This window comes from Dipodomys ordii, unplaced genomic scaffold (assembly GCF_000151885.1).
Source record: "Dipodomys ordii isolate 6190 unplaced genomic scaffold, Dord_2.0 Scaffold49, whole genome shotgun sequence".
Taxonomy (NCBI): domain Eukaryota; kingdom Metazoa; phylum Chordata; class Mammalia; order Rodentia; family Heteromyidae; genus Dipodomys; species Dipodomys ordii.
The window spans coordinates 7,201,664-7,226,856 of NW_012267265.1; the positions used below are offsets into that span (position 1 = coordinate 7,201,664).

General features: G+C 39.5%; 1 protein-coding gene across 1 annotated transcript in view; it reads left to right on the top strand.

Annotated features, from left to right (window-relative positions):
• The window catches only part of Fras1 (Fraser extracellular matrix complex subunit 1), a 452,968-nt gene that overhangs the window by 267,704 nt on the left and 160,071 nt on the right, over positions 1-25,193 (top strand). The window contains exons 22-28 of the mRNA XM_013020100.1: positions 8,565-8,717; positions 8,981-9,127; positions 15,088-15,234; positions 18,828-18,968; positions 20,037-20,177; positions 22,374-22,514; positions 24,866-25,136. Of these exons, the coding sequence (XP_012875554.1) occupies positions 8,565-8,717; positions 8,981-9,127; positions 15,088-15,234; positions 18,828-18,968; positions 20,037-20,177; positions 22,374-22,514; positions 24,866-25,136 (1,141 nt within the window). The remainder of the gene's footprint in view (positions 1-8,564; positions 8,718-8,980; positions 9,128-15,087; positions 15,235-18,827; positions 18,969-20,036; positions 20,178-22,373; positions 22,515-24,865; positions 25,137-25,193) is intronic.

The following is a 25,193-nucleotide window of genomic DNA, read 5'->3' on the forward strand; positions in this document are numbered from 1 at the left end:
AGAACTTCGGGGAAGGGAGGGAGGGAGGGGATGGTAGGGGGAAAACAATGGAGGGGCTAACAATGTTCAAGAGGAAGTGTAACTGTAACCCTCTGTATAGTATCTTTACAGTAAAAAAAATAAAAATAAAAAAGGAAAAAAAAAAGAAAATTTTGCTTCCTTCCCAGGTATAGCTCAAAATCTTTATTCCCAGTTACCACAGTTTTCATGTTCCCATCTTAGCATATTTTTTAATTTAACTTGACTAGTCTGGGATAAGCCCCTTGAGAACAATTTAGGATCTCTTATTGGCACAGAAGGGACTTCTGCATGTATGTGATGAGTAAGAATTGGAGCAGAGTTGAGAACAAAAAGAAATCTACTCCCTGTTCTACATTGAGAGTGACTGAATTTTCTTGAATTGTTGGTTTTGTGCTATGGTTCTAATGCATTTTTGTTTTACCACTGACTTTCTATGCAAGTTTCTCAGTTTAATCTGTAATAAAACCACACAGCGCTCAGTAATAGACTGACAAACAATATGTGTGTGTATGTGTGTGTGTGTGTGTGTGTGTGTGTGTGTATACACACATACATACACAAATCCATTCCCAATTGCCTGTAGGATAAAATTCAGATATCTTTTCTTGACTTATTAAGTAAAGCCTAGCAAGGTTGTGAGTGACTCTTACATATGTTATTTAAGATCCAGCCACAGTGCACTTTTCTCAGTTTCTTGAAGGCATCTTTTTTCTGTTCAGCTTCTGGATTTTTTTGCCTAAGCATTCCTTGTTCTTAGAACTAACCCTTCCCAACTTCTTTTTTTTTGGTCGGTTGTGGGGCTTGAACTCTGGGCCTGTGGGCGAGCTGAAGTACGGCTTGAACCACAGTGCCACTTCCAGTTTTCGAGTGGTTTATTGGAGATAAGAGTCTCACAGACTTTCCTTGCCCAGGCTGGCTTTGAACTGTGATCCTCAGATCTCAGCCTCCTGAGTAGCTAGGATTACAGACATGAGCCACACGGGTGCTGGGCTTTCCCAACTTCTCATCTGGTCCTTTTATAGCGAATTTTTGTCTCTGTCACTCTAACTGGGCTTGTCTGTCCCTGGACTGTGCTTGTTCCTCTGTTACATATGCTATGACACTTTCTTCTTATTCCTGTGATCTTCAGTGGAACATTTTGGATGGTCTCATGCTAGTCCCCTACATCCAATGTTCTCTTATGCTCAGCCTGCTGATACACAGGTCAAATCCACTCAATGATTGGTTCCTTGAAAATTCCATTGGGCTGCCTCAACCCCTCCACAGAGAGAAGGGTGGTCCTCGCTCCTTCTTTCCCTCTTGATGTAGGGCACCCTGGGTAAGGAGATGGAGTCTAGATAAAGATAGTGCTGCTGGAAGAAGCCCTGAATTTGTGAGTTCCAGTGCAAATTTTGTTTTCTTTTTACCTTTGCCCTGTGCTTTACGAATTTGGCATCATGGTGATCAAATGTTGGTGTTTTTCAGGGAATACATGCTGACTTTATGCTTTCTGGTCCTCAGGGAGATGATCCTTGTAAGTGAGGAATGGACTTGTTTGATATGTCAGAATATTATTTGGCTACATATACAAACTATTCGGGATCATTCTATATTTCAAGACATTTTCCTCCACCATGCTGAGAGTCTGTGAATATAGTAACCACTTAAATATTTTTGTTATTGAGAAAAAATAAAATGGTTTCTTTTAAATGCTCAGCCTTACTTATATAAAATAAATATACAAAATGACCAAATGACCAATTTAACACTAGTTTTCCCTAAACATTATTTTTAAAGATTATTTTATTATTTTAAAAAATTCTAAGCACTGAAAATGTATGATAAAAAAGTCTAATGAGAAGCTCTTAGAAATAGAAATTGATACTGTCTAGAAAGAAACCTATGATCTGTCTTAGGAATTTTGCACTGCTTTTTATGTTGGTAATGGTTGATGGTGTGTGCTTTGAATTCAGCCTAGGTATAACATGAGTGAGCTCATACTTACCCTCTTAGAGTCTCAGCTTGTTCATTTATAAAATGGAGATGATAATGTTGTCATCTCTTTAGATTATGCATTTGCAGTCATAAGTATGGTGTCTAATATGTACTTGGAGATCAATACATATAAGCTGTAATTATACTTTTAATTATACTCTTTTTACATTGTCTTTAGGAAATAATCTAGAATGCAGATAGAATTATACACAAAGGTTTTATCATAGCCTTAATTAGAAAACTGGATATAAGTAGAAAATAAATAGTCATACCTCAAAAAATGGCTTTTTTCTCTGTTTACTGAATGTTAAACTATTATTTTGCCTTTAAAAATGTTTTTCTTTTGGCGGCTGGGAAGGTGGCTCGGTGGTAGAGCGCTTGCCTTGCATGCCTGAGGCCCTGGGTTTGATTCCTCAGCACCACATAAGCAAAAAAGAAAAAAGCCGGAAGTGGCACTGTGGCTCAAGTGGTAGAATGCTAGCCTTGAGCTGAAGAGCTGAGGGACAGCGCCCAGGCCCAGAGTTCAGGCTCCATGACCGGACCCCCCAAAATGTTTTTTTTTGTTTTGTTCTTATTTTTATTTTTATTGGTAAGGTGATGTACAGAGGGGCTACAATTACATAAGTCAGGTAATAAGTACATTTCTTTTTAAACATCTCTTCCCTGTTTTCTCCCAGTTTTTCTCTTGTGACCTCTGTCCCCCACAAGTTGTATAGTTCAGCATAGTATTCAGTGAGTATCATTGTTTCATTTGTTCACCCCTTGTCTCACCATTTCTGTGCTTACCCTTGCCCTCGGCAAAACAGATCAATTTACATACAAGACAAAAGGTACATACATAAAAAACAGCAATAAAAGAGACAGGAAAAAGCAAATAACAGAAAAATTCTTGTTTCAGTTTCGTGGAGTTCATTTTGATAAAGATGATTTCATATGATCATATGCACGTAGCTATTGAGCCTGTGCGATCCTTCCCTAAGAATATTCTTCTTTGGTCTCACCTTGTGAATGTTTAGAGTTCCATATCATTTACAAGTGTAATTTTTTGTGTTTTACCATCCACTGTGTTTACTTGTAGATTTATAGGCACAATCTAGTTACAACAAATGAGGAAAATCATACAACCCTGAAACTTTGGCAAAGTAGCAGGTATAAAATTAACCAACAAAAATCAATAGCTTTTCTCTATGCTAACAATGAGAAAATTGAATCTAAAATCAGGAAAGCAACTCCATTTGCAATAGCCTCAAAAAAAAAACCCAAAAAAAGCAAAAACAAAGATGTGAAGGATCTCTACAGTGATAACTTTAAAAATCTGCAATTTCATGCAGCCCCATTTGTCCAACCTTTCTTTGATGTGTTGTGTTTCTGGGTCTCTCTTAAAAAAATTTCAGCCTGTGCCAAGGAGACCTAGGGTTTCTCCTATTCCATCCTGTAATGTTTTCAGAGTGTCTGCTTTGACTCTGAGGTCTTTGATCCATTTGGAGTTGATTCTGGTGCAGGGTGATATATAAGGATCTAGCTTTAGTTTCCTACAAGTGATTAACCCATTTTGCCAGCACCATTTACTGAAGAGGCTGTCTTTCTTCCATTCTGTTTTTATAGCTCCCTTATTGAAGAATAGATGGCTATATGTCTGTAGGTTCATTTCTGGGTTTTTAATTGTATTCCATTGGTACTGAGATCTTTTCTTGTGCTAGTACCAAGTTGTTTTCATTACTACGGCTTTGTAGTAGAGTTTGAAATTTGGTATTGATAATCCTCCAGCAGTGTTCTTTCTGTTAAGGATCATTTTTGCTATTCGGGGTCTTTTATTGTTCCATATGAATTTGTGGATTGCTTCTTCTATTTCCTTGAAGAATGAGGTTGGAATTTTGATAGGTATCGCATTGAATTTGTAGATAGCCTTGGGAAGTATTGCCATTTTTGCGATGTTGATCTTTCCAATCCAGGAGCATGGGAGTTTTTGCCACTTTCTAAGTTCTGTTTTGATTTCCTTTTTCATGTTTTTAAAGTTTTCATCATAGAGGTCCTTCACTTCTTTGGTTAAGTTAGTTCCTAGGTATTTTATTTTTTGTGGGGCTATTTTGAATAGAGTTGCTTTCCTAATTTCAGCCACACTTTTCTCATTGTTGGCATACAGAAAAGCCATTGATTTTTGAGGGTTAATTTTATACCCTGTTACTTTGCCGAAGTTTTGAATCACAGCAATCCCACTTTTGGGCATATACCCAAATGATCACAAACAAGACCATACTAAAGCTACCAGCACAACTATGTTTATTGCAGCATTATTTACCATAGCTAAGATATGGAACCAACCCAGATGCCCCTCAGTAGATGAATGGATCAAGAAAATGTGGTATATATACACAATGGAATTCTATGTCTCCATCATAAAGAATGACATTGCCCCATTTGTTAGGAAATGGAAAGACTTGGAAAAAATTATACTAATGAAGTAAGCCAGGCCCAAAGAAACATAGGTTCCATGGTTTCTCTTATTTGTAATAACTAGTATATGTCTGAGACAAGCAGAAAAGTTCAGATAAGATGATGTTAGGTAAAATGAGTAACTACTATAATCTCAGCTATGTAAAAAATTCTGTATCTGTACAATTACATTAAAATTTTAGAAAATGTCAGTAGTTACTAGTTATTAACTCTGAAAAGCATTCCTAGAATGATTTCTATGTTTGTTTAGTTTGTGAGAATACTCTTTACATTTTTTCCATATATTGCTTTAGAGTCAGAAATATTAAACCTTAAGATCCTTGTGTAAACCCCGCTAGGCTGCTCTCCTGTGCAGATCACAGCAGTTCCCAGGCTTGAGTCTGCAGTTTGCTTGACGGTGGTACCCAGTGGGAATGGCCACTTGTAGCTACCATGTCTGGATTCTGTGGTCTGCCCTAGAGGACTATACTTTTTAGGTTGTAAGTCAGAGCCTTGGTATTAATTCTCAAGCTCTTGTTGCTCTGATTTCTGGCTTCCTTCCCTGTGTGTCATTACTCATTTTGAGATCTCCCAAGGAATTTTTTCCTACAAAGAGATTTTTGACTTCAAGCCTCTGAGGACAAAGGTATTTCCTAGGTTTTAGAAATTTATTATTCTTTTTGCCTTGATTTAATAAAAATCAGTCAACTAATCCTCAGAGCAGGATTCCAGAGCATTATTAAAGTAGGGGCTTGTACTGACAAGATTGGAAAGGGAGGTTTATGCAAATGGGTTGATATGGGAACCCCTTCAGATTGTTGTTGCTTTGGAATGAATTTATTCACAAGATTTGATGTTTAATATTGCCTATTTGGTAGGCAGGTGCTCTACTGCTGAAAACCCTTTTATTTCTTGGTTATTTTTGAGATAGGCTCTCACACTTTGCCCAGGCCTGTGCCTAGACCATAATCATCCTATTTTATGCTTCCTGCCATAGTTCGATGACAAAAATGAGTTACCCTTATGTCTAGCTTTTGAGGTTTTTTTTTGCCCAGGTTGGTTTAGAACTGTGATTCTAGTCATCTCAGTCTCCCATTGTATCTGGGATTTTAGACATGAACAACCTTGCCCAGCTTTAGTATGACTTATAAGACCGTAGACTGAATACAAATAGTTAACAGAATCAGAAAGTTCAACTATATGAACTCTAGTACCTACAGTCCCCTGTGTAAGATAGAACTGTAAACTAACTTGGATTAATGTGATGCTCTGGGCAACTGGCAGTTGACTGTTTTATATTTTCAGATGTCACTTATTGATTTCTGCTTTGCCTCTGGGTACTCTATCATAAAATGTGATAAGTCTAGGTATTGAGTGATGATTTAAAAACATGTGTATGTGGTACTAGAGATCAAGTCCTAGTTTTGAGCATGCTAAATGTGTGCTCTACAACTGAGCTATATCAGCAGCACTCATCAATGCCTTCTTAAGATTCCTTTAACATGGAGCCCTGGAAAGAAAGGAAAGGCCTGAGTGATTTCAGTCTCTGTAATTCTTGAACCCTGTCCACTGGCTTCTGGTGTCTGTTTAAGCAAAGCCAGTCACATTTGGCTTTAAGACATCCTGAGACGTTCTTAGGAAGATAGAAGTTGAGGATTGTTGGGGTAATCCTATACTTAGTCACTCAGTTGTTGGCTAGGGAAGAAGAGCTGGATGAACATAAACACCAGGTAAGTTAGGCCAAGAACTGCAGCAAGAGCTTCACAGAGGAATGCTGGTTGTAAGTTCCATGTGTTCCATAGATGTCAGGTAGGATGAGAAGATAGAGTGAGCCAAAGGGTTTAGTCAATGGACACTGGAGCTTTTTCCAAGAGCAACATTACAGTTGAATTGTGGAGACTGAAGACAGATTTTGGTGAGGTGGTGGACTTAGAAAAGTGAAGGAAAAGCTGGGGCATCTGTAGGAAAAAAATCCCTGTGGGAAGGAGGTGGTGCATATGGCAGTTGGGGTTGAAAGGAAGAAGAGAAATGGGGAAGAAAAGGTGGAATAGTATTGAGAATATGGCTAAGAACTAGGTAGACAAATTATGGGAAAGTGGAAAACATGAGAGAAAAATGGGTTCAGCTAATGTTCCAAGTTGAGAGGTATGAAGGGAAGGTGTATATTCACATTGAACCACGTGGAATAGATGAGATCATCAGAGAAGATATGACTGGGTGGGCAGAATAGGGTGGTGACTTGGGATGAATAGTGAGGATTTCATGGTGACTGCTGGGCTGTCACCCTGCACTGGCTTTCTTCAGACATAATTAATACAATTATACTCACTTAAATAGCTTCTAGAGAGCACCAAGAAAGAACAGGCACATCCATAAACATTTATTATACCCACTGTATACCACAGAGCTCTGCCCACTTTCCCTTCAAAGCACTCAATGGGTGATTATTCTTTTTTATTTCTCTAATTGCACACTAGAGAAAGTTTCAGTTAGATACAACCGCTCTTTAGAACCACCGAACACCTACAGATCTTGTCAGTGCAGGTATGCTCCACACACATTTGCTATGAGGTCGAAGAAGCCATAACTTTTCACCGAACAGTGCCTTGAAGCAGTAGTGTTTCCAAGGCTGACATTTTACCCGCTTGCTTATGTAGTCATAGATCACCTTCTTTTGCTCTAGCAGCTTTCCATACTACTTGAACTTCACTTTGCACACCTAGGCTGTGCTTCTGAAATGCAAGAAAGACACTGGAGAAAGAACAAAATGCTTGGTGTCATGTCAACATGGACACTTCACACCTCAACAGGAGGAATGAATGGGCCTCTGTTTCACACTTCCCTCCATGTATTCCTCACCTCTTTCATAACTTACTGAAGGGCTTGTAGTAAGGATTGATTTGGCTCTTAGGATAACACGAATTGTCTCTAATAGTCACAAGAGGCTGCTTGTAGTTTGAGACTCCCAAAGTTCAGAGAAAGGTCAGGACCTTTTGTCTTTCTGTGCCTAGGAAGATTTGGCATTTCTGAAGATGTGGTTTTGACTTCACCTCTGGGGTGCTATAAAGAAAAAGCCTCTCATGCTGATGAGGGGTACCCAGGATAGAAACTATTTGCTTTTGGTTCAGGGGATGTGTCTGGATGATCGACAGTTCACTATCACCAAGAGTGTAAGAGAAAGACCTGGTTGAACAGCACTTAGGGCAGATAATCTGTGTTACTGGCATGGGTTATTTTTTAGTAAAAATGTAGATGGAAAGTCTCTATGTATCCAGGTGTTGAGATGAAATGAGCTATCTGGGCTCTGTATTAGCATATAAAACCAGACCCCCCCTTTTGTCCCTCTTCCTGTGTCTGTACTCCTTTTGATTTTGGTAGGTAGTTCTAGATTTGGAGTCTTCTTGTGCCTCATTGGTGAGGGATGGTTCATGAGACTCAGAGGGTAATTACCACTTGAAAGAAGTGGAAGTTTTCACCCAAATGTAAACTGAACACAATCAAGTTCTTTATTAAAGGATGACTATTATACGAGCAAGAACAAGAGCGTGCTGCCTGGATGAGATAATGTGTTTTATAGCTTTAATCACAGCTGGCGTGACTGGGCTGAGACGAACTGGGTAGCAGGCCATAAAAATGATTTTTCAACTCACAACTGTTTCTTTATAACTTTTTTTCTAGTTAAAGACTAAAATTTTCTGGCAACTCAATCCTATTATCTAGGAACCACAGCACACCTACTCTTCCTGGCACTGGTGGTCCATGTGGAGAAGGGGCTTTGTAGAGGGCTCTGGAGCACCAAGAAAGACTGCACTTGAGTGCTCTGGCTCTGGGGGAGGAGATACTGGCAGGATTGATCTTTCAGCAGATCCCTGTATCCCCAGCAAATATCTAACTCACAGTGACCCAGGACTTGAAGGTTGTTCAGTTGGAATGGGATGAAAACCCAATTACTGTGCTGAGTCTAGCCATTTGCTTAAAAATTCCAAATACATGATTTGTACAGGTCCCAAGCTTCTAATTTCCTGACATGATCTACCTCTGGGCTAAACACTCTTGCTGTCTGTGCTGTGCTTGTGGTATTTAGACTTGGTGCTCATGAGCATCCCTGCTTTCTCCCTCCTCTCTGTCCTCTCTAGATTGCCATCCTCTGTGTCAGTTGTGCACAGCTGATCTGCATGACACTGGCAGCACTTGCCTGAAGTGCCAGAATGCCCGCCACCTGCTGTTCAGGGACCACTGTGTTCCCCACTGCCCCTCGGGACACTATGCAGAGAGGGGAGCTTGTAAAAGTAAGTACTGGCTTCAGGGCCGGAGGACCCTTGTGAAGTTCTGTTCGTGTGTGTGTGTGTGTGTGAGTGCGCGCGCGCTTGTGTTCCAGTAGTGGGGCTTGAACTGAGAGCCTCATGCTCTCCCTTAGCTGACACTCTATCACTTGAGCCACACCTTGAAGCCCAGTGAGTGCTCTTTGGGGGCCTTGTTTGAGGCACATAAGGCTACTGTGGAAGGGAGGATGACTTCATGGTCTGTCTGTGTCATGTCTCTTCTCCTGCAGGATGCCACCCCTCCTGTAGAACATGTCAGGGTGGAGGCCCTTTCTCCTGTTCCTCATGTGACACCAGCCTTGTTCTGACCCACATTGGGACCTGCAGTATCACCTGCTTTCCTGGGCATTACCTTGATGACAACCGTGTTTGCCAGCGTAAGTTTTTCATGGCCTTTCTCTTCCCTTGCCCTTCTGGGGGTCTTGGGACAGAGGTGAAGTTCTTGCTCATACCTTCTCTTCTGGTAACATGGGTTTCTAAGAGCAAAAAAGCTAATCTAACAGATGCCATTAGCACTGACAGCTCAGATATTAACCTAACTAAAGTGTTTGCCTCTCTGACTGCTATCTGTGTAATCTAGGGTAGGTTATTCAACTTCTCTGTTCCAATTATTTCATTTACAAAATAAAAGTGTTAGTCTGTCCTATCTTCACGGCTTGATCCCAGGCAGAAAGTGGAGCTCGCCCTAGGATGGTCAGCGGACCAAATACTTCCAAAGATTGAATTTGTTTTCTGCAGGTTTTTGGTGATACTGACAGTGTACAAGGCTTTACATGTTTCAAAGCATTCCATTTCTGTCCAATGGTAGTTATTTTTCGTACACAAGTTATATGTATAGATGTCTTATTTCTCAAGTAAGTCGGGATGTGATTAATTACCTTGAGTCAAGCACAAACAAAGACTTTGGATATATTAGGGGAAGGGCAGACCTGGATGGAAAGAAAATTAGGAAATCCTTCACAGATGAAGGAACATATGTGATAGGCTGAGGCAGCTTACTTTATTTCCATCACTGAAGTGTCATTTAAAAAATTGTTATTCTTTGGAAAGTGACAGTGAACAAGTACCGTGGTGATATTTCAATTTTATGTTCTAGGAAGTACCAAGTGGATAGCATTATATAGACCAGTGGCTAGAAGAGGAGATTCTACAGGCTGGGGACTGAAGTTCACTATCTGCTACTTACCAGTAATAACTTAGTCAACCTCTGGGCTCAGTTTCTTTTTCTGTAAAAGGGGATCTAATGAGTACCTACATTTTAGTGCTGTGGTATTTGACACAGTCCCTAGAAGAGGAAGTTCCCTCTTCGTATAAACTGTTATCATCTTCAGCATCCGGAATGGAAGGCAAATCATGCAAAAGAAAATATTTACATAGCTATCAGCAGAAAGAAAGCTATTAACGTTAGTTCATTGAGATGCTATTGATGAACTTATATGGAACTCACACTTTTCCATCATCTGTTGATGACAAAATGCTGAAGATAGATTGGTGAATACTAGATATAGAAACATTTTTTGAACCAATTCAAATATTTCTTTTGTGTGTGTGTGTGTGTCTATGTCCTGATCCTGGGGCTTGAACTCAGAGCCTCAAACTCCCTCTTAGATTTTTCACTCAAGGTTGGCCCTGTACCACTTGAATCACACTTCCACTTCTGCGATTTTTTTTTGCTGGTGAACTGGAGATAAGTGTCTCAAGGACTTTTATTTTGGTCATGAGGCCTGAACTCTGGGCCTGGGCACTGTCCCTGAGCTCTTCAGCTCAAGGCTAGCACTCTACTACTTGAGTCACAGCGCCACTTTTGGCTTTTTCTGCTTATGTGGTGCTGAGGAATCGAACCCAGGGCCTCAGGCATGCAAGGCAAGCGCTCTACCACTGAGCCACCTTCCCAGCCCTCAAGGACGTTTTTGACTGACTGATTTTGGGACCATGGTCCTCCAACCTCAGCCTCCTGTATAGCTAGCATTAAACATGAGCCACAGGCACTTGACTTTTGCTTTACTTTTGTAATGAAAACTTTGCTTGGCGTATATTAACCATCTGCCAGAGTCCATAGGCTCTGTAAGACAAGGGACAGGAATGAAATACTTGCATGTTTCATTTGAGAGCAAGAGACTATTCATAGAGAAATGCTGACTTGGATTTATGAGGATCTTCACAGCAGCAGAATCACAGAAAAAGAAGTTTGAAAGATGAAATAGCATCTCTTCTATGAGGTAGAGGTGACAAAACCACCCTGCATTGAAATATCCCTGTTTTGGGAAGTATTTGCTATGTTATAGGGTGACCTCTGAGCAAACATTTGCTATACAACTTTGTAAATAGATTTCATAATATATTTCAGTTAAATTATGACTCAACTAACCTTAGTCTTGAGGTTGCATTATCTTTAACATTGAATAAATTAAATCTTTAAGTTGGGAGATTTGAGTTTCTATTATGTAAAAAACAATGCTACTTTGAAATGACCATCATTATAGGCAATTATAGTCCCACTGATTTTAGAATTTGTTCAGTCAAGGGATTTTGAGGAAATGTCATCAGTGCTACAGGAGGTAATGATAACAATATTATTAAAGAAAGTAAAGATTTGAGGAACTTCCTAGATTCTGATTTTAGTAATCCGCAGGAAGAATGTACTATTCACTAAAATTCAAGGGTGACCAGGTGAGTTCAGAACTTAGACAAAAAATCTATAATAAATTAGGCTTTGCAAACCCTAGCACTTAGGTTTGAAGAACAGGTTTGGGGCTACCTAAGCCTACCTTGCACCTGGGGCAGAGATTCTTTTTCACTCTTCCTCATAGACATCCATAGAGAGGAAGGATATCACAACCATTGTTGGGTGGTTGTTTCTGAAAAGCCATAGAACATTTCACTGGAGCAAATAGAAAATTATTCTCTTTTCCAGTTCTCATCATCATCTTCAGAAGTTTGACATTGAGTGTGCTGTTTCCCACTTGAACATTGCTCCAGGCTAAACTGAAGCCAACAGGCTCTTTAAGCAACGGGCCTGCTTAAGAATAAGCATGGGCTCCACATGCTGAGAAGTCCTTCAGTCCTCAAAGAAGGATAGAGCTAGCCCATCCTTACTCCCCTTGCTAGTTTCTGGCCCATATGTCACCTTCTTCATTGTCCTCCTGGTACTTACCATGGGGGTTGGTGACCTTAGAGAATTGACCCTGCTATTCCTGATTTGGTCACACCAGCATGGTAAATCAGGATGAAAGCTTCATGTAGTATGAATATAACAGCATGCAGCAAGTGCCCCTTAGCTATATGCCTCCAAACATGGAAGCTGAGGACCCAAGGAACTTTTATGTGTATAGAACAACCCTGTGTGGTGTCTGAGAGAATGATGGAAATGGTAGACGCCACCTGCTCCTCAGTGTGACATTGATGCTTCTGTCTACTGCCTCCATAAAGCCTGTCAGTATTGAAAATGCTCAACAGAGTTCCATTTCTTTTTTGGAGTCAGTGAAGAGGCCAAGTTATACAGCAAGGAGAAGTAAGAAAGCATGAAGGAAGACACAGAGATACAGAGGCAGATGGAAGTAAAGTTTGAAAAACCCTCAGATGTCAAGGTAGTGGACTGGCCTATAACCCCAAGCTGAGGAATTGACATTTGGACTTCATATCTTGGCCTATATCTTAGTAGGGAAGTCCAGCTGACACTAAGGTTACATGGAAACTGCTCCCCTTAAACTGACCAGAGTATCTTCTGGTAACCATGACTGTTACCTGACAGCAGGTCATTACTTGGTTAAAAAGTAGATTGTTTTCCAATAGGGAATGCTGTCTAAGCAAGTCTTCCCTGTCCTATATTTATTCAGTGGATTTTGAATCATAAATGCATGACTTTATTTAAGTTCTGCTTATTGGTTTATAGTTTTAACTACTTAAAATAACCGAATCCTCCTTCTCCCCACTGGTGAAACTTTATTTCTTCTACAGGTGTATATGGCCTATATAAATGATATTGGCATAAATTCCTGGTTTCTATTAAAGTCATTAATAACATATTGACCAAGTAGGTCGTTAAGCCTTGATCATAATACTCTGTTAGGAACTTTTCTTTTACTAATTACAAAAATTTACTGATTACCTTTTGTGCATAAATTTCAGCCATCTTCAAAGCTACCAACAACTATTATGCCCAGATCATTTTGTTTTCATGAGATTATCTTTGTGTTATCAAACTTTGCCAAAATTAAAATCCATGCATAGAAATCCTAGCAAAAAATGGATAAAAGTTTAGTCTTATGTAAGCCTCCAATAATTAAAATATTCTTTTGTCATTATTGCCAAAGTTTCTGAAAATCCAGTCTAGAATTTTCCTAGGGCCTTAAATTAACAATCTACACATTCAAATCAATCTTTGTCAGTGGCCTTTATTGTAGGTGAAACAAGAGTGATTCCTCTGTATTGTGTCACTATAAATTCTCTGGTGACTATATATTTCCTTTTCATTTCAGATTGAACTAAAGTTGATAGTGTATGCATATGTGTGTACGTGTGTGTGTGCACGCATGTGTGTGTGTTTGTATATGTTTTCAAACTATTTGCCTTCTTATGTAACAAGTGTTTTTGTACCCAACAATATAAAAGGTAGCCAGTTAAGTGCTGGTAAATATTTCCAGGAACAAAATGAAACTGGTCTTTGCTTTCATGAAGCCTAATGTTTAAAGGATACAATTTTTAAATAGCTACTTAAATAAAAATTGTTTTGCAAGGCTAGAAAAAAACACATAGGGTGCTCTAAAAGCTTGTGCCTAACAGGCTTGTTCTAGAATGGAGAGTGCACAAAAATCTTCAGGAAGGAGAGACTGAAGGATGAAGGGTAATTAAATATGAGTGATGTAGAGAATATATCAAGAGGACTCAAATACATGTATTAGGATTTCTAGGAAAGAATGAGAGGAACATTATTTGTAGAAATGATAAGTAGAAATTTTCCAATATTGGCGAAAGACATTGAAGTTTTGATGTTTTTGTTTGTTCTGGTACTGGAAACTGACCCCTAACTTTTTTTGCTCAAAGCTAGAGTTCTACCAATTGAACCACACCTCTACTCCTGGCTTTTTGCTGGATAATTGGAGACAAGAGACTTTCTTGCCAGGGCTGGCTTCAACCCATGATCCTCAAATTGCATGATCCTCAATAGCTAGGCATACAGATGTGAACCATCAGTGCTTGACAAGGCATTGAGTTTCGAGGGAATATGAATTCTGAAACTTCAGCAGTACAAGAATAAAGCCATGGGGAAAACATGACAGGTTTTGATAGTAATTTAGCAGAGGATGATGATGGCTTGAATAAGGAGAATATAAAGAAATTTTTAAAAACCTGAACTTCCAAGGATTATGTTGCAGAGTTTATAAACAGGATCTAACCCTGAGTAAGTAGATCTAGAACCAAAGAAAAGGAGGTATCAGGATATACTTCCAGGTTTCCAGAATGAACCACTGAATAAATGGAGCAATGTAGCTGTCAAATAAGAGATGCAAGAGGACCACCATTGGGGATCATTCCCAGATGCCTGAATTACACTGCTGGCTGTTAAGAATTAAAGTTGGACAAGAGAATAAGCTAGCTAACATTTCATTCCTATGTCTAACATATGGGAGTTTTGCAATCCACAATAAAATTGGTACCTAATTTTAATCATAGCATCGCACACAAAAAATGCTGAATCCCCATTATGAGTTATAGAGGCTTGATTTCTTAAAAAGAAAGGTCTAGAGCCAGGTACCCATGGTTTATACCTGTAATCCTAGGTACCCAGAAAGCTGTTTGAAGCTAGCTTAGGTAGGAAACCCTGAAAGACTCTTACCTAGAGTTAACCAGCAAAAAGTCAGAAATGGAAATGTGGCTCAAGTACTAGAGTGCTAGCCTTAACCAAAAAAGATAAGGGGCATTACTAAGACCCTGAGTTCAAGTACTACTACCTGTGTGCATGCATGCATGCATGCACACACACACACACACACACACACACACACACACACACACACACACACAAACCTTTATCTAAAGTACTTGACTAGTGGTCTTAGAGTAACTCTACATTTTGTTGCTTCATCACAGGGTATCTTAGACTTACATCCATCCTTGAATTTATTATTTACCTTTAGAAAAACAAGATTACCTTTCATTTATTTTGGAAAATTAGCCTAACATTGTCTGTTTTGTTGACCACAGAGGAGGGCTGTAGCTATAATAACAGAGCCAGTGGAGTAGGGCTTTGTTCTTGCACAGTGTCTGTCTAGGTTTGATCAGGGCTTCCATGTCTGCATTGTAATCATCTGAGCATTTTCTTTTTCTTGCTGCTCAGCATGCAGCCCACATTGTAGAAGCTGTGATTCACAGGCCAGCTGTACCTCCTGCCGAGACCCAAGCAAGGTCCTGCTCTTCGGGGATTGCCAGTATGAGAGCTGTGCCCCACAGTACTATCTGGACGTCTCCACCAAGACCTGCAGAGGTAAAGCTCTTTGTGCATCATGCTTGGTTCTTTTCCTCAAAGATTTTTCACTCTACCCATCCAGTTCCCTGCCTTTGAGAAACACCTTCATCAAACATTTTTACTTGCTCTGATGATAGATTTATGTATGTATGGATTTATTTATTTATTCATTTCTGAAGCACTTGTTGTTGTTTTTTGTTTTTGCTGGCCCTGAGGCTTGAATTCAGGACCTAGGGATTGTCCCCGAATCTCTTTTGTAGCGTACTAACTGCACTCTACCATTTGAGCCACAGTGCCCCTTTGGCTTTTTTTGAGTAATTTATTGGAGATAAGAATCTCATGAACTTTCCTGCCCAGGCTCCTTCAAACTACAATCTCAGCCTCTTAAGTAGAAAGATTACAGGCTTGAGCCACTGGCATCCAGCTGATAAAATGCATTTTTGAATACCTTCTTTCTATGTGCCAGCCATTGGTGGCAACTTGGAAAGCATCGAGTTGTATTTTGCCTATCCCTGACAACTTTTTGTTTGACCCATCTAATGTTCTGATGTTTTATAATCACTGACAGTAATATATTAGTATCGTGGACAATAAATAAATCAGAAGATTTTTTTTCTTTTGAAAAACAGCAATCAGAAGTTCTGGTGACACTGGATTTGGATTGCCATTGTAGACAGGAAGTTGGACTGTATAGCTCTCATCCCAATTCTGTGAAGCATGATCTATCCTGCTCACCAGTTCTTACCATTCTCTATTCTACCCTACCTACAAGGCTTACTTCAAAGATTTTTATGACCTTTCTAGGCTCTTTGGGTGTTTGCTTTTGTAGCTTTGGTTGGTAGACTCTAAGCTTAATGAGATTAGGAATTATGTCTGAGTTGTTCACCTCTGCTGAATATACCCAAATGACCGTGATGACATAGTTCCTGTCCTCAAGGAATTTATAAGGAGATAGTGTCAAAAAACAAGTTCCAACAGGGTGCCAGTGGCTCACACCTAGCTACTCAGGAGGCTGAGACCTGGAGGATTGTGGTTGAAAGCTCACCTGGCAGAAAAGTTTGCGTGTGTTCATCTTCAATCAACCAGTAAAATGCCAAATGGTAGAATGCCAACTATGAGCAAGAAATCAAGAAATCCAAATGGTACTCTTAAGTCCTGAGTTCAAGTCCTGGTACCTGAATTAAAAGAGAGAGAGAGAGAAAAAGAGAAAGAGAGAGAGAGAGAGAGAGATTAAGTACATTTTTCCTTGTTCTCCACTGGTTGGCATTCTGAATGACAGTGCTTAGAAAGGGGAAAACAGTTAAGAACATGTAGAACTTGATTCCTTCCCTTTTCCCTTCTTCATTCCTGTCTCTGCACATTCTCCTCTATCCATCTGGTTCTGGAAGAGAAGCTGTAGCTCCGATATGGAGGTCAAACATCTGTCAAGTAAACTTGGAAGTTTTAAGGCTCTGCAAAATCACCTATTTTCCATTCCAAGAAATTCTACTTGCTTGTCAACTTTGGTGGTCTGTTGTGCTCATGACCGCAGAAGCTTTTCTATTTTTTCCTTCTAACTAGAGGCTGTCAGTTTGTGGTGAAAAACAAGATTATCACAAATCCTCTCTGCTGTAAAGGGTTTCATAACTAGGCTGGCAGTTTTCAAACTCTGTTTTAGTCATTTTCCCTCGGGACTGATTCAGACCAATAAATGAGTGAGATTAACTTTATAAACCTTCTTGGAAGCAAGTCAACCACTGTGCACATTTACCTGTGACTTTAAGGCTTAGATATTTTGTATCCGGGAAGAGAAAAGTTGACTAATGAGAAGTTTCTCCAACTTTCCTAGCTTGGTAGTAAAGTGAGATGGGGATAGGCCTAAGTAGAAATGTGTTCTCTAAGAAAAACTGTTCAGAGCTAGAAAAACTGTTCATGCCTGTTATCCAAGCACTCTGGAAGCTGAGGCAGGAAGATCAGAATTCAAAGTCAGCCTGGACTACATACTGAATTTCAGAACTGGTCTAGACTACATAGTAGATCCTGTCTCAAAAACAAAACAGTGCTCACACCTATAATCTTAGCTACAAGGAAGGTAAAGATTAAGAGGATTGTGGCTCAAGGCCAAACTAGGTTGGTGTGATCATCAAGTGGTAGAGTATTTGCCTCACTTGAAGGCAGCATGCTTTCAGTTCAAACACCAGTGCCTTGTAAACAAAAACCCCACGTATTTATTGAGCTGCTAGTGTATGCCAGACACTGTGCTAATTTATGTATGCTTATTTCTTTATTTGCTTATTTACTTATTTTGGGAGATTGAGCCTCTTCTCACATGTGCCAAATATATGCTCTGTTACTGAGCTCTACATACCTATCCCTTGCTAATTCTTTTTTTAAATGTAATACTGTATTTGCCAGGGCTTTGTGCTTGTCCCTTGCTAATTCTTTTTTTTTAATGTAATACTGTATTTGCCAGGGCTTTGTGCTTGCTAGGCAGATGCTTTACCACTTGAGTCATACCTCTAACTAATTGTTACCTACCTTCATTATTCCATTTAGACTTTATAATGGCCTTCTAAAAGGGGTACTGTTCTTGTCTCAGGCTCAAAAGGTTTAAGGAAGATGTAGGATAATGCAGATTAAAAAAAAGCAAATCCAAACCAACTTGCTTTACTTTCAAGGCCATAAACTTAGTTGTGCTATCTTCTCCCATTTTCTAGCTGTGAAGGACCAGCTAGAACATTGTCTCTCAAGCATGAGTTTTGAAATCGCATCTGAATTTTCTGAGTCATTAAAAATAACCCCAGCAACAACTCTGATTATTGCAATAGCAACAATAATGAGGTGGCAGCAGTGTTTGTCTGGCCCCAACCCTTGATACTCTGACTCCTAAGTCTGGTGTTAAGTCTGATCATCTGTATTACTATCAATGCCCTGGATTATGTGTGTTATAAAAAGGCAGAATATACATTTCTCACTCATATATTCTCCCCAGGCATCCCTTAAGAGCTAGTTGAGCAAAGGAACATGGGAGTTAATCTGTTCTATTGCTCTAAATGAGGTCTTCTGGTGATTTGGGGGCAGTTTCTTCATTCTTCTTTAAGTCTAATGTCACTAATTTTGTCTGTTGCAATGTCTGAGGTTTTGAGAGATGGAGTCCTGACATGTCTATTTGTGGAGATAATAAATATGTTTTTAATTGGGCCTCTGGCATCTCTTTACCTATTGAACAGTGAGCATTTGGAGAAAATCAGTTAGATTACAGAGTGAGTTAGCCACTCCCTCTGATCAGTTATGCATAAAGTCTTGGCAGGGCACAGGAATAAAGAAGTCTGGTGCCCTTGGAATAACACCAGTGGATCTGGCTTTTTGGCAGGCCTGCTGACAGGCAGGCTGCATACAATCTTGGAGTGCTCCTTGTTCAAGCCTGTGTCTGACATAATTAGGAAACACTAAACCTCACAGACGCATCCAGGCTACTACAAGCAGAGGTCTCATCACAGCTCACATCTCTGACATTGCTTATGTTATCCTCATACTACCTCTTGCAGCTGCAGATAGCATCCATATAAATCACTTGCTAGGACTGAGAGTGTACAGGCAGGAAGGTGATCTAATGCAGACTTTCTTTCTAGAGTGTGACTGGAGTTGCAATGCTTGTAGTGGGCCTCTGAGAACAGACTGTCTGCAGTGCATGGATGGCTATGTTCTCCAGGATGGCATTTGTATGGAGCAGTGTTCACCATCTTTCTATAAGGACTCGGACCTCTGCAAGAGTAAGTGTCAGGGGCTGGGAAGGCGGCTCAGTGGTAGAGCACTTGCCTTGCATGCATGAGGCCCTGGGTTCGATTCCTCACCACCACATAAGCAGAAAAAAAAGCTGGAAGTGGTGCTGTGGCTCAGGTGGTAGAGCGCTAACCTTGAGGTGAAGAGCTGAGGGACAGCACCCAGGCCCAGAGTTCAGGCCCACGACTGGACCCCCCCAATAAAAAAAAGAGTGTCAGGCCTCACCCTGTATTCACCCAGCCCTGGCTTTGGATTTCTGAGAAAGGACTCTGTGATGAGTTTCCCTTGTGGTTACAACTACCCAGTTCTACCTTCTTTCTTGTTGTCATGGCAATTTTCTTCTTTTTCCTATGCTCTACTATGTCACATGCTGAAATCTGATGTCAGTATGATGACCTTGAGGTTATGTGTCCCCATCAATAGTGTTTTCTTTTAGATTTCCTTAAAACTTCAGTAATCTTACTCTCTAAATGGGGAGATCTATGTGTTGAGGTGTTAGAACACATGTAAAGATTGTAGTTTTGAACCATTGCACTGCTTCAATCTTCTGTATGTCATATCCTCTCACTGGCTCAGTACTCTCTTTAGCCTCTATTTAACCTCAAAAAATACTCAGATCCTGAAACACCTTCTGAAAATCACAGAGAGTATGCATAATAGCACTGATGAGAGATGAATTGACTGGATAAGGGAGAAAAGATGGACATTAAAAACAACCAACTACTATAAACTATTACCTATCAATCTATCGCTAATACCTATCAATCAGTTTGGAATTTTTCCAGTATTTTTTATTATTTAATTTGACCTTCCCCTAGGGAGGGGGTATGGATAGTATTTCCACTCTTGTTTTATAGGAGGAACACTTGAGATTCATAAATGTGGAGTGATTAATCTCAGTCCCCCAGTACTACGAGTAGTTGTCAAACTATGAACTGACTCACTGACTCCTCACAGAGTGTGTTATTAAATACACCAGATCGCGCTGGTTCTCAACATCTGATGTTGCCTTTCTGCAAGATCCCAGAGTTTCTTTGACCTTGGCTTTTGTCTTTCAGACTGTGACAACCATTGTCTCCAGTGCCAAGGTCTCCATGAATGTACCCACTGTGAAGGACCGTTTCTCCTCTTGGAAGCCCAGTGTGTCCAGGAATGTGGGAAGGGGTACTATGCAGACCATGCAAAGCACAAATGCACAGGTAACTTGAGTCTGTGCTGCATACTCTGGGAAGAAGTCAAGACAGCAGTAAATCATGTCTGCTGATTCTCAAGTAGCCAGGAGCAACTGAATTAGAAGCAGAATCAAAACCCAAGGAGCTTGGCTTAAGTAATTGATGGTTTCCTATGCACATGTGTCAAGTCTTGGTTAAATAGAGTATAAGACTGCAGCCCAATGATTCTCCTGCACAAATCAATATTGTCCCTAAAGGTCTTTATGGAAATGAAGCAAGTATTTTATGGAATGTAAAGCTATATTGAACTGCAGTGAGGTATCCATTAAGAGTGGATAAAACATTTGATATGGACATAGAATTTTCTGTGGGTAGGCTAGATCACCTGTGACCCTGATATTGGCATTGCATCCTTGAAGAATAGGATTCTGGGGAATAATTAAGTGAGACATGATGGAGATTTTACTATTGCATGAAAGTTAAAGTTGAGGCTTAATGTCCTTGTCTATTGATTCATCCAAGAAAATCCCACATTTGTTCTCATCATATCTATCACAGCTTGGTACCATGCACCCCTCTCTGAAAGAATACCTGATATTTAATAATCATGCTATTAACTAGGTATACCACAATATGTTTCTCCAAATTTTATCCATCTGCATTATTTCACTTATTATTCAGAATGTCTTGGTGAAACATCGCAGACACCATGAATCCTGTTTTACAATGGAAAAAAAAGAGACAGTGTTAAGGCAACACTCAATCAAATAATAAACCCACAATTTCCAATTCAACTTTAGGGCCCTGTAACCTGTAGTATGCAGCCTTTCTAAATAGAAGCACACTAAATAAATAAACTAAGTAGAAGCAAAAATTAGGTTAGATGCCATCAATTCATAGATTCGTTATTAGCCTAAAGAAATTTATAGATAGGTTATTAGCCTAAAGAAATAATTCTTTGATTCTTTAACTAGATGATCTTCCTTGTGTATTTAAAATACTACCACTGCCAAGCATAATGCTTCACATCTGTAATCCCAGGTACTTAGGTGGAGGCAGGAAGATCTCAAGTTTCAGGTCAACCAAGGCTATATTAGCAAGGTGTTACTATAAAAACAAAGGACCAAGGTTATGGCTCAAGTGTCAGAATGCTTGGCCAATAGATGAGAACCCCTGGAATCAATCCCCAGTACCAAAAACAAATGCACAATGTACCACTATTACTACTGCAATAATATTTACTATACCCGGACACAATTCTACTTATCCATCAGAAAGAATGATTTTGTATCATTTGTAAAGAAATGGAAAGACTTGGAAAAACTTATATTAAGCAAAGTAAGCCAGACCCAAAGAAACAGAGGTTACATGTGGTATCTAGAAATACCTATAAATCTACAAGTAAACACACTGGATGGTAAAAGAATAAAATACACTGGGACATGATAAATTATACAGTCTCTAGGTATTCACACAGTAAGATCAAAAGAGGATATTCTTAGGAGAGGATCTCAAAGGCTCAATAGCTATGTGCATCTGGTCATATAAAATAATGTTTATCAAAATGAATTACAGGAAATGGAAATAGGAGGTTTCTTTTATCCCTTCTTTTTGCTGTTTTTTTTTCTTTTCCTTCTGGCTTGTTTGTTAATTTGTCACTTTACATTATAACACATATAATGCTACTGACTATTTTTGTATTAGATGCTATTGCTATTCTTTTTATTGTACTTTTTTATTGTAAAAATGCTGTACAGAGGGGTTACAGTTACATAAGCAAGGTAATGAGTACATTTCCTATCGAGCATTGTTGCCTCCTCCTTTGCTATTAATGATTCTTATTTGCAGCACAGATTGTTAAAAGAACTTGCTCAAGGTCACAGCTGGTAAGTAGTAGAGAAAGAATGGTACTCAGAAAAGAGCATATGCTCTTAATTGCTATATATGTTTTCTCTTAGAACTATATACAATTGACATCTCAAACAATCCACCCATGTACATACTTTCTAGATCTCATCATTTAAAATGGGGAGTGGACCTCTCTGTCCAGCTCAGCAGCCTCCATAATAATGCATGGAAATTGCCAGAACTCTCTTGTTGCAGTTGGAAGATATTTTTCACTGTGCATCAACTTTTCTGGTGGCAATCCCTTTCTTTCCCTAGTGGTCTTAGTTGAGTGTCTGTGTGTTGGTTGTACCTCACTTAGTGTCCCCTTTTTGATAGCCTGTCCTCGGGGGTGCCTGCAGTGCAGTAACAGGGACCATTGTCATCTCTGTGACCATGCATTCTTGCTGAAGAATGGCATCTGTGTTTCCAGCTGTGTTCCTGGCTTCTCTGCCCATTCATCTAATGAAACATGTGTAGGTAAGAGCCCCTTCTCTGACGGTCTGCTGAAATTACCAGTAATTTATCTACACAAAGGCTGAGTTCAAAATATAATTTACTACAGCATTCCTATTCTGGAAAATCCGTGGTGCATGGTGGTGGTAGGGAGGGGGTGGTACAGGGCGGGGGAGGGTGGTGGTACTTTTTCTGCAAAGGGCCATTTAGATGTTTCTAATGTTATTCACGGGCCATACAGAACAGTATAGGGAGATGGGCCTCCAGCATCCAAGAGCCAATGAGAAGTATCTGTCTGTCCCATCATGTGCCAAATGATTTCGCAGGCCAGACATTCTCTACCCCATTAAAGAATAAAGGATTGTTGATAGAACGTGGTAAATTAGGAAAACTCAACTTCTGTGATCTTCGGAAGGAAAAAATAAGTGATCTGTTCTTTTTAAACATCCTGCCTATCAGATAAGAAATTTGGCATGAACTCTGCTATGTTTTTGAACTACATCCATGTTATGGAAAATTGCATATATTATTGTTATTTAAAATCACATACGCAATGTATTTATTTGTATTCATGCACATTTGTAGAGCTAATTAGACCAAGGTGCAATGCTACATCTTTTTTTACACATAGTAGAGAGAAACTTTAAATGAACAGTGAATAGTGACTGAAGGTAGCCCATTAAGTTTTTATGTGGATGGGTTTGAACCATTCTATTAGCCATTATGAATAAGGTAACATATGAAAGCAAAGGCACTAATCTCTCCCACCACTTAATGACCACCATACATTAAATAGCAAAGAGAAAAGTGAATTTAAATTAGTCCTAATTTTGAACCCTAAATGTTATAAAAATTGATAAGCTAGGGAATTACATTACAGTTAAGTGTCCCTTGGCTTTTGGGTCCTGTTCATTGATAACATGCCACGTATTTTTAATACCATAAAACACATATTCTCTCTCTGTCTTTCTTTTCTTTAAAGATGTTAACAGTTTTATCAAAGGACAAAATATATTTTTTACTTACTGGGACATTTATGGAGATTACAGGTGCTTGGGAGTCAGCTTACTACTCTTGAGACCTAATATACATCAACTTGTGAAAAATAAATTTCACTTTCATCAAAGTCATCTTATAGTAAAAATTGTCCCCCTGAAACTTAACATCCCTACACTGTCTTTTCTGACCTAGTTGTAGTGAATGGAATATTTCCACCAGTTAAAACCTTAGCAAAATACCTTGCAGGAAACAAAAGAAGGTAGCAAATTCTACTTCAGTCATCAGATGTTTTCACATGGATAAAGACTGGACTCTTAAGACAAAGTGTTTCTATGTCACATGAATGTTGATTATGACCTGTTGATAATCCTACTTCAACGTTGATTAACAGATACTCCTGTAGGAAATAGTATCAGACACCTGCCTCTCGTTCTTGCCCTTAGTGGATCTGATGTGAAGAGAGAGTTCTCCAAACTGCCAGCACATTAGAATTACCTGGGAAGTGAACATTAATGAGGAACATCTAAGTCACAATCTCAGACAGTAGAGCCCAAGTCCTAGAAGATACTTATATAACTATATTCTTTATTATTGAGGCAGAAGTTGTATAACTATCACAACATCTAATTTTAGAACATTTTTTTCAACTCCATACCCATTAGCAGTCTCTACTCATTTTCTTCTCACTTAAGCCCTCTCTGTCTCTATGAATGTTCCTATTCTACAAATTTTACATAACCATAATCGCAAATCTATTTCTTTTACTTTCATAATCTATTCACAACTCATCCTTTTTTGGGGGCACAGTACTGGAGTTCAAACTCATGGCCCCACACTTGTGGGGCAAGGGCTCTACCACTGAAGTTATAGCTCTACTTACTTGAGTTATAGCTCAACCCCCAGTTAGCACTAGTTATTTTCAAGATAGGCTCTCACTTTATGTCTGGGCAAGCATGGACTGCAATTCTACTTGTACTTCTTCATGTTACTGGGGATGACAGGTGCATGCCACTTTACCAAGCCATGCTTGATGTGAAAAATCTCACAAACCCTTAGGCTTGGGCTGGCTTCAAACCTCAATTGCCTGATCTCTACCTCCCGAGTAGCTAAGATCACAGGCTTGAGCCACTGCCCTTGGCTTCTTATGTTTTCTTCTAACAATTTTAAAGTTTAACTTTTCCATAGAATGGGAATAACACTAGAGACTGCATAGGGTGACAGCCATTGGATTAGAAGGGTGCTCAAATTATGTAACCAATCAGAGTCTCCTCCATGTGTCTCTGAAGTAATATTATAAGACTACTACTCTGAAATAAATAAGTAGGAACTAATGAATGAATGTGACAAGCCTGACCTTTGGACTCATATGTTTTTAGGCAAAATACACACACCCAGTCTTCACGTGAATGGTTCATTGACCCTTGCAATTGGTTCAATGAAGCCTCTGGACTTTTCTCTCCTGAACATCCAACACCAGGATGGCAGAGTAGAAGATCTCTTGTTCCATGTGGTGAGCACTCCTACCAATGGTCAACTGGTGCTCTCAAGAAACGGCAAAGAGACTCAGCTGGACAAGGCTGGCCATTTTAGCTGGAGAGATGTGAATGAGAAGAAAGTGCGGTTTGTACATAGCAAAGAAAAACTCAGGTGAGCTAGTGTTGTTTCCTCCTGTTTCTTCTCTATCATTTCTTCCTCGCCCCCACG